Source organism: Clupea harengus, chromosome 10 (genome assembly GCF_900700415.2).
Source record: "Clupea harengus chromosome 10, Ch_v2.0.2, whole genome shotgun sequence".
NCBI lineage: Eukaryota > Metazoa > Chordata > Actinopteri > Clupeiformes > Clupeidae > Clupea > Clupea harengus.
The window spans coordinates 22,618,589-22,628,588 of NC_045161.1; the positions used below are offsets into that span (position 1 = coordinate 22,618,589).

At 44.4% G+C, this 10,000-nt stretch overlaps 1 protein-coding gene across 7 annotated transcripts in view; it reads right to left on the reverse strand.

Annotated features, from left to right (window-relative positions):
• unc13a (unc-13 homolog A (C. elegans)) overlaps window positions 1-9,819 on the reverse strand; it is a 50,560-nt gene extending 40,741 nt beyond the window's left edge. For all 7 annotated transcript variants that reach the window (XM_031574422.2, XM_031574419.2, XM_031574421.2 and 4 more), the window contains exons 1-7: window positions 8,519-9,819; window positions 2,913-2,942; window positions 2,679-2,778; window positions 1,583-1,700; window positions 841-964; window positions 323-393; window positions 1-21 (exon numbers count right to left, since the gene is read on the reverse strand). The exon at window positions 1-21 is cut by the window's left edge and continues 34 nt beyond it. In XM_031574422.2, coding sequence (XP_031430282.1) covers window positions 1-21; window positions 323-393; window positions 841-964; window positions 1,583-1,700; window positions 2,679-2,778; window positions 2,913-2,942; window positions 8,519-8,540 — 486 coding nt within the window. In that variant the 5' untranslated portion in view covers window positions 8,541-9,819. The remainder of the gene's footprint in view (window positions 22-322; window positions 394-840; window positions 965-1,582; window positions 1,701-2,678; window positions 2,779-2,912; window positions 2,943-8,518) is intronic.
• Between the last annotated feature and the right edge of the window lie 181 nt (window positions 9,820-10,000).

Genomic DNA, 10,000 nt, shown 5'->3' on the forward strand with positions numbered 1-10,000 from the left:
GTGTGTTTCCTGGTACGTGTACTGGAACACATCAGAATATAACCATAATCATAGCTTCACATCAGAATATAACCATAATCATAGCTTCACATCAGAATATAATCGTAGCTTCACATCAGAATATAACCATAATCATAGCTTCACATCAGGGACGCAACGATCCCTCGGCTTCATGCAAGTTTCATTATTCCTGAGTAAGTCTCTAAAGAAAGAACGGCTTCTCACAATTAAAGATAAAAAGTGTGCCCTCTGGCACTATGGTGAAGTTTAAACACAAGAAAGAAGGGTGCGGTACTGTAAAGGGGAAGGGAAGTTGGCTTACATCCTGGTCCCTCATGGCATTGAGCTGCTCCAGTTTTTTGGCCCAGTAGCGAGCCTCCTCCTCTGGAATGTCTGAAGTGAGGGATGGCACACAGTCAGGCACAGAGGGATAATACACACACCTCACATTGTTTTTGTTTGTTTGTTTGTTTGTTTTTTAAAAAGCATGATATTCAATTTTAAAAGCTATCTTTCATTACATGTGTATTTATCCATACTATATGTTACATTCACAATTGTCGAAGACGAAACAAGACGAAAACGATTAACAAAACATATCATTAATGTGCATTTATTCTATTCACCCATCCAGTGCATTATAAAATAATACATATAATAATATAATATAATGAATGATAATAAATAATGAATCCACAGTGTGATGCTGGTTGTGGAACAGGTGAAGTGAGGGTTTAGTTTGTTGAGTGCTTTTGAGGATTTCGTTTGAAAAATGAGGGGCAGACACACTGCTGATGTTCAGCCTTCAAAGGAATAGGCTATAAATCACCACGGTCTCACCTAGTGGCAGTTCGAAGCGCGTGTCCAGGAGAACACGGTGGAATGTAGGGTCTTTGGTGCCGCAGATCTCATTTTCTGCCATGATCACCTGGGAGTCCAAGGTCAGCCACTGCCCCGGGCCCTCCTGACACACAGAGACAGTCCCAACAGAGAGTGTCACTCCAGGGGTCAGAGGTCACATCACACACACACAGCCAGACAAGGAAATAGACACCTGCCACAGTCATCGTGAACCCATGGGAGCCAACCAGCAATATGATAAGACAGAGAGCTTCCTCATGGGAGCCAAACAGCAATATGATAAGACAGAGAGCTTCCTCATGGGAGTCAAACAGCAATATGATAAGACAGAGAGCTTTCTCAATAACCTGCCACGTCTCACTTTCATAGGAAGATGCAAAAGATCCCAGACCCAGAGGACAAGGACGAGGGGAAGATAAACAGGAAGAAGACGCGGCATGGGAAGGAATTACATCCTCTTCTCTCTAAGTGTTTATTTCCAGAGAGTTTATTTATATAAGAAGGCCAACATTTCTACATGCTAAGCTCTAATTAAGACAGGCTTTATGAAAATGAACCCTCAACGGGAGAGGAGTGTGCCATTTTTCTTCCACGTAAAGTAACACACGTACACAGCGACTCGCACATACATAGCTCAGATAATACATTGGGTGGAAATAGTGGGTGTGCTCATGGGGGCTATGAAGATGCACCGGTTGGACGGCAGCGGAGCCATCTGTACCTCGTTGGACTGGCGAATGCTGCGGAGAGGAACCCACAGGGTGCCCACCATGGTGTCCCAGATCAGCCCTTTGTCCCATATTTCAACCGTCAGGCCCAGGTCCAAACGGTTGATCTCACTGAGGAAGACAGGAAGAGCCAGGGGTAAGGAACACGTAAAAAAAAAAAAGATACAGATTGCTTGTTTGGTTAGGATACGCCATCTGTCATGTCTTAGAAATGAGCGATAATCTAGTTCAATGGTCAAAAATATCACATTGCGCCCGGGGAAAGGTTACTCGGTCAATGAATGCAAGGACGTGCGTGTGAGTGGCCGACATGATGTCTGCAGAGATATATATCACGCAAATATAATAAGCAATGAATAAGAAAGAGGTGAAAGATAGGGTTCAGTCAATAAGATCTTGGCTTTCTGAGCTTCTCTGATAACACACAGCAGAACTATAGAAGCCTAGACCCATCTCTACAGAGGTAATGTTTACAACAGGCACACACTACATGTTTCCACAGAGACATACGAGAACTACATTTGAATACCCAATAGAGTGACAAAGCAGAGCTGGGGGATTTGGAGTAAATGTTCAGCCATTTGAAAGCATCGCAAAAGAACTGCCCTCTAAGAATGAGTCTACTAGAGCATGCAGTCTCTCGACTCTCCCTGGCGACTCTCTGTGTCTCCTTGCCCATCTGAGACAAGGATGGACTCATCTCCAGGGATTAACGAGATCAAAACATCACTGTTTCAAGATTCACAATGGCCGTGCCTAGTTTCATAACACTGGAGAGAGAAAGGAAAGATAGATAGATAAATAGAGTGATTGATAGAGTGATAGATAGATAGAGAGATGGAGAGAGACAGAGAGAGAGAGAGAGAGTGTGTTTGTGTGTGAGAGGGAGAGAGAGCTGAGTGCTCTCTGAATCAGGCCTGACACCACCCTCCAGGGTAACCCAAAGGTTGGGCCAGAATGACTCTGCATTTCCTCTCAACTGATAAATACCCCTCTGGATGATACAGCGCAGGGGCACTGCTATGTATCAGGAGGAGGAGGAGGAGGAAGAAGAAGAGGAGGAAGAGGAGGAGGAGGAGGAAGACTCACAACATGAAGTCCTGCTCCCAACATGGCTGGCTGCCACGCACGGCAATGGTGGTGCTCTTGACATTCTGCACCTTCAGCGTCACGTAGGTGTTGAATTTTTCTGTGAAATCAACAAAACACAAACAAATGGTCAGGAGGTTTGGGCCAGGAGAGGTTAGCGATGGGTAGATTAATGAACAACAGGGCATGTTGATGCCATCACAGATTGGCAGAGGTTCCACACTGTTTTTTTACCTTGAGGTCCATCAAGCTTGGCTTTCTTCACTGGAATACAGAGAGAGAGAGCGTGAAAGGGGGAGAGAGGGAGAAACATTAGATGATTTAGCAGGTAAATTGGAGGAGTTGTTGAAACCACATCAGTTTAATTCATATCTAAAACTGACAAAGCCTGAAAGAGACGTAGCGTTCAATCTGCCAGTGTTAGACTCAAGGGTCCTTTGGGACTGTCCTCTATTACTGCCAGAAGCAGCTATTCATCAAGAGTAATTCTGCTACATTACCTGAGCTCATGTTCCTCTACTAAATGTAATGAAGTTACTCCAAACCTATTCTACCAAAGTATGACTACCTCCTTCAGCAATATAGTGTGACAGACAGGCAGGGAAGGTGGCATTCATTTTGCCACACGAAGTACAACATATTCAATGGATGAAAGCCAAGATCTCAACAACAAAATGCGAATGAATGGGATGTGACGATCTATTACACGTCCTGGGTTTCTGCCGATGGGAGCACCTTAGAATTTAGGGCCAAGATGCAAGATAAAGAAAAATAATGAAATGAAACAATAGCCTAGGACAATGAAGCCTCCAACAGCGTAGCATTTGCCAAAAATGTGCCTTGGTTGATGGCCATGGTGTTTCTTCCTCTGGGGATGTCTGCAAGCTTGCTCTGCCACTTCCCTAAGCAAAGGAATCAAAAGCCTGAAAATTGAATGGTAGTATTCACATAAAAGAAACACTTGGGCTGATGGTGATGGTTATGGTGTCCATTAGGGCAGGGGTTTTCAACTGGTTTTGTCCCAGGGACCACCATTCTGACTAGAAAGTAATTTGCGGCCCACTGATGTGCATGCACACGCGTGGGTGTTTATGACCGCCGCTGCCACGCCCCCTCCCCCTGCACAGATATTCTGCCTATAACACTTAAATATGTGAAATTATCAGGGTACATCACTAGCCGCCGCCACGCCCCCTCCCCCTGCACAGATATTCTGCCTATAACACAATATTTTCACGATATTCAAGAGTAATCTGGAAATGTGTTGAAATATCAAAGCAAATTTATAAAAATAAAAAAATTCAGTGGTGAACTGATCAACATAGGCTCATGTCGCGGACCCCCTGCAATGCCGTCGCGGACCACCAGGGGGCCACGGACCCCCGGTTGAAAACCCCTGCATTAGGGGATGTCAACAGGCTCGCTTTGCCACTGTGACTTTTTAAAGCCCCTCTGACGTGGCCGGGGCCATTCATAATTCACGAACGCAGGGCTCAGTTGAAGGCGAGCTTCCCCCCCCGTTAAGGCTCCATTTAAATTCAAAGCCCCTGTCCTAATCCCCTCCAACGCCTTCTCTGGCTTCATCCCAGCAGCTGTGGTGGAAATGGCAGGCAGCATGTTGATCATCTTTGGCTTTTCTTGCACTAAATGAAGCCTACACAGGCTCCTTCCTTGGGCGATGCAAACAGAACAAGCCTTTAATATATCTACTGGCTGCTAGCGGTGAGAGGGGGCAGCTAGTTTATGGACTGGTCCCACTGCCTTCATGTTACCATGCCACTGTAGGGATGTGAATGTGACTTGATATGCACAAGAGAAGATATTGCATTGTTGCTGAGGGGAATGTGAAGGGAGTGTATGGTGTGAGCATCTACGCGATGTCTCACAGTTGCAGATGAAAGGGGTGTCTGAGAGCAGACTGGAGATGGGAGAGGCTGATTGTCAGAGCGCTCTCACACCAATGTTATTCCCCGAGGCGCAGTTCAGATGAATGCGTTAGAAACCAATGCGGACACCAAAACATAGGCATCATGCCCTCCATCACCCTGCAGATCTGATGGACCCACGACAGGGACCAGGAGAGGGGTCAGAGACCCGGCCGCCCAGTGCATCTGTCCGGGTCCTCCTCCACGCCTCCATCCCTGGTCCTCCACGCCCCATCTCTGGTCACTTCTACCTAGGCACCCCCTCTCTCCCTCTCTCTCTCTTTCTCTTGCCACTATCCCCACCCACCATTGCCTGGATTCCCCCTCCCTCTCTCTCTCTTTCTCTTGCCACTAACACCGCCCACCACTGCCTGGATTCCCCCTCTCTCTCTCTCTCTCTCCATCTGTCTCTCTCTCTCTCTCTCTCTTTCCCTCTGCCTCTCTCATGCCTCCCTCCTTCACATGCTCCTTCTGCCATGTGGCTAGTGGGCACGTGTGCTGGTTTTCTATCTCTCCCCCTCCCGCTCCATTAATCTCACTGTGCAGCCGAGCGAAGGCAGAGCGCACTGCATTCCCCCCGCTAAAAATAACCACTTCACTGTGACAGAGAAGTATGGGAGGGGGGGTGTCTGTGTGTGTGTACAGGGAAGGGGAGGGGGGCTATCTATCCGTGTGATTATGAGGAAGTGCTGAAGATTCTGTGTATTTCTGTAATAATAAGGGGGGGGGTCTGTGTGTATGGTTGTACAAGGATGGAATCAGTATATATATTTGTGTGTGTGTGTGTCTGCATATGTGTGTATGCATGTGTGTGTGTGTGTGTGTGTGTGTGTGTGTGTGTGTGTGTGTGTGTGTGTGTGTGTGTGTGTGTGTCTGTATATGTGTGTATGCATGTGTGCTTGTATTTTTGTGAATACGGAGCATGTACTCTGAGTATGTTCAGGGGGTCTGCTGACAGCACTAAGGGACACTATTAAAACAGCTCCTGACTGATGACAGCTCATTATAAAATGCATGAGTAAAAGTTAAAACACACACGCGCACACACACACACACACACACACACACGGCAGCGCAAACCCTCTAGTGAGATCTTAGTCTGCAAATTAATTTGTTTTAGGGTCAATGTGTGCAATATAAACTGGCTGAGGCACAGAGGTACTGGTCAGTGGCTTGTTTTCATAAAATCTCTCTCGCACTCTCACATCACATTTCAAAGCACACACAGATCAGAAGGGGGAAGCCACAGCATCAGAAATGGTCTCCACTGCAGACCAGTCATTAGACACAGCATCAGAAATGGTCTCCACTGCAGACCAGTCATTAGACACAGCATCAGAAATGGTCTCCTCTGCAGACCAGTCATCTGACACAGCATCAGAAATGGTCTCCACTGCATTTTCAGTCAATAGACACAGCGATTGTGGAAAAACATGGGTGAGAAAAAGACCAAAATCTGCGGGGGGAGTTGGGGTGGATCATGAATCACGATTTTCTATATCCCACTAAAACTGAAATCCAACCCATGCAATGCTATAATATGGGAGTGTGGCCAATGTCATTTCATTTTGCAAAACACAATAAATTACGGCAGAAAATCGATAAAACACCACCTGCATAATTCAACGACACAAAACAAACAAAACATCCATTCACAGAGGGCAGTACGCCTTCAATTATTTATCAGGGGAAAAGGCTTTACACACACAACAGATGTAAATGAATGTAATTTAATACCGGATATAATTATATGAATAGCAGATCTCATAGCCTGCAGCAGTTAAGAGCAAAACATCATTAAGAAAACACTGAAAATGCTGCTAAATCTCAGTGATGTTTGTGACTGATGTGCCATTGAATTAGCCAGCAAGAGAACAAACTCTACAAAACCAATTGCTTCATTTTTCATGGCCAATTCAGTCTAAGAAAAAGATCAACTTCTGATGGAATATTTGTTTTTTACTTTATTTCTTTACTAACCTCTTAAAGTGCATGTATTATTAGTATAGGTCAGCTATATGCCTTCTATCTGTTTTGAAAGAATCCTATTTTAAAGAATGCAGCTGAGTATGTTCGAGGCGAAAGAGTTAGTTAATAAATTAGAGTGCAAGTGAAACATCAGACTGATTACTGCTGACTACTTAGATTCCGAGACAATCCTACAACCACCACTGAAGCCATGTATATAATATCAACATCTTCACCTCCTCTGAAACATGTTTTCACCTAATGGTCTACCAGGCAACTAACCAACAAGAACTGCAATATAAAAAAAAACACGTAAACACAATCCCAATGTGGCACATAGAAGTGACAAGAAAAAAGGTTGCTGTTTTGGACTGTGCTACAAAATTTTAACGATGAACAATAACATTTCATGATTGATAAAGGCACTGCTTAGACACCTGTTGTGAGGTGAGCCTGGGAAAGCTCAGGCATAGTTTATGCATGCCTCTCAGCTGTAACCCTGAAACATTAGGTCTATTGCATGCCATTAAGACAGACTGCATTGAACTGTGCAACATGCACTGTTGTTACTCCTACCTCTGTAATATTATCTAAGCACCAGCCCACATGCAACTCAGCTGGCACAAGAGCACACTAAACATGATTACAGGCCTGTAGCTCAGCAGAGACCGTGGCCAAACTGTCTGTCTGCATCCTGGTAATGTGGGATACAGTCCACAGCCCCTTTACATCTGTGCAGGCTGGATGCGTGAGCCTGCGAGGAGTCAGCCCTGCCTCGACACACACCCACACACCCACTGTCACTTTCGGGTGCCAGGGAGAAGGGAAAGCACATCTCTGCCTACTTAGTTACAGAGTGGCGGCAGACATGGTGCCATAGGGTGCAGGGTGAACGTGTGTGGGTGTGCGGAGATCGTGCGTGGCGAGGTTCACAGTATCGACAGCACGATCCAGAAAACTTTTTTTTTTCAATCAGCATTTTCTCTCTCTGTTGGGTAGATGGACCGGCACAAATGTATACAAAGCGGAAGCAGAGAGAGAGAATGAACTTCATATAACCAGCTCATGACATTATGTGTGTAATTAGGAGGCATATTAGAAAAGGCAGGAATCACAAAGCATATCTCCACATGACACATGCATTTGTGTGCAATATGGAAAGTCTCTGTACGCTGTAGTAATTATATCATAGCAAATAAGTCTTTATCATTACAAAATGTCAGAGAAGACGCCATTTAAAGAGGTATTCAATTAAGTTCGTAAAGAAGGTAATCAAATACATAGATAAATCAAAAGGACAATCATCTACTGATGCTTTGGAAGGCAGTCGCTGACAGGAGCGCCAAATATTATCATCCAACCCTTTCTGGATAAAAGTGAACAGTAGAATAAAGATTTAAGCAAGGAAACCGCGATTGAAAGTATTGTTTATGACAGGAAGTAATACGCACACAGCCTCTTCGCGTAAGGTCGGGATTGGGTTCAGCATACTCTCAGTTACCAACAGTTATCTTTGGAAGCTGAACTGCACCCACCCCTCAGCTGTCAAAGCTACCGCTCAGCCGCGTCTCCGAACCGCTGCAAATGTGTGGGGGCTCGGCGGTGATGGATGCATTGCTGACATAGAATAGACTATATAGTGCATGTCAGTTATGTTCGTGTCGTGACATGTTGTGAATATACGATAACTGTTTTCTAAGATATATAATGACATTAATGGTCGTCACTGCAAATTGTTACACCACTGTCATTTGAATCGGCAAATGAGGGATGTAATTACAAGTAATAAATGGAATTTCAGAATAAAACGGGATGCAAAGGACGTGAGCATATCGGTATAAAGAAACAGTGGCAACATGGAGAGTAAATTACAAATTGATATCAGAGGACCCCCCACTACAGTCACACACACCCTCTTTCAATAGTAGAAGCATATGGTTCACTTACCTCCAACACACAGCAGTGACATCTCTTTCAATGACAACGAGTTCTGAAGGATGTCCACTCCCGGCAAACCGTTGTCTGAATTGGGGATGTATTATCAGAGCAATATTGGTTCCCAAAGATTTACCGAAGAGCGCTTGGGGGCTGATGCTGGCTTGTGCAATTCTTGGCTAAACAAGAGCAAAAAACACACACCGAGGAAAATAATACAGCTTGTCTATTGGGCAGTGTCTCTCTTTTTCGTCGCTCTCCCTGACTCTGTTATTTGGACAAACATTTGATTACTAGCTCCCTTTTCAGCTTTCCGCGAGCCGAGCTACAGCCATCTTGTTCAGCACCGCCGTTGTAAGGACAGTTACAAACGTGACGTCACGTTAAAGATGAACGGCAGAGCTCTGCTTGAAACAGCTGACTGAAGAAGCCTCTCCCTGTGTGGCCTTTAAACCTGTTCGACTACCTGCAGAAAACGCACCTGTACATTGAAACATACTAATTTTTCAAGGCTAAATAAAAACGCATAATATTTAGTATAAGGGGGTGGAACTATATCATAAAAGCCTAGGGCATCTGCTATTCTGATCTAATCTGATGGACTGACTGTCAGTTATGGGCCTATTAACATCGCTGTATCAGTTTGAATGCATTATATGCTAGGCTATGTTATAATAAACATGCTTAGCCATAGAACAGTGCTGAATGCATCAGCTTTGCATTATTCGTCGTAGGCAAGTAGAAATATGTCTTTCCAACCAACCTACTGTAGGCCTGTGTTCGGAATCTGGGTCACCTTTAGTCTGAAATAACCAGTTGTTTCTTAGGGTTACTATGAATTTCAAACATTATCGTGGACTTAACTGCTCAGACAGTTTCCTGAATCTGTCACGAAGATGGCAAATTTGAGAGATCTTTTACATTTACTTGAAAGACACTGCCCTCTAGTGGGAAATTATCCTCCTGTATGTTGCCACGACACAACGAAATTATTCTTTAAAATTATCAGTCATACAAAGTCAACACATATCTGTAATAATTCAAGTAAGGTGGGACAAAATACCCCCTTGCCACTAGAATGGAAATTGTATTGGTCCTTACTGAGGAAACTACAAGCCAAATGCATTCTCAAAACAGCTTTACCATCTTAGTGTGATTAAAATAACAACAACAACAATAATAATTATAATTATAATCAGAACTGCACACGGAGGACTATGGGAATCCCTACCATGGTGGGATTTCTCATTAATTAAAACTGAAAGGTCATTTGCAAATTAGATGCCCTCTGGTGGAAGCTAATAGTCCCATGCATCGTGATATTACCCAAACCCCATAATGTGCTCCCTTTCCAGGTTAAATTAACACTGGCATTTTCAGCTTGGCCAGAAGGAAGCATCAACGAAACAAGCTAGTGTGTAGCACGTTCTCCATTATGGTAGGCCAACCTATGATTTCAAGGCTCCTCCGATCTGTGGCAAAGCATATAAAGTC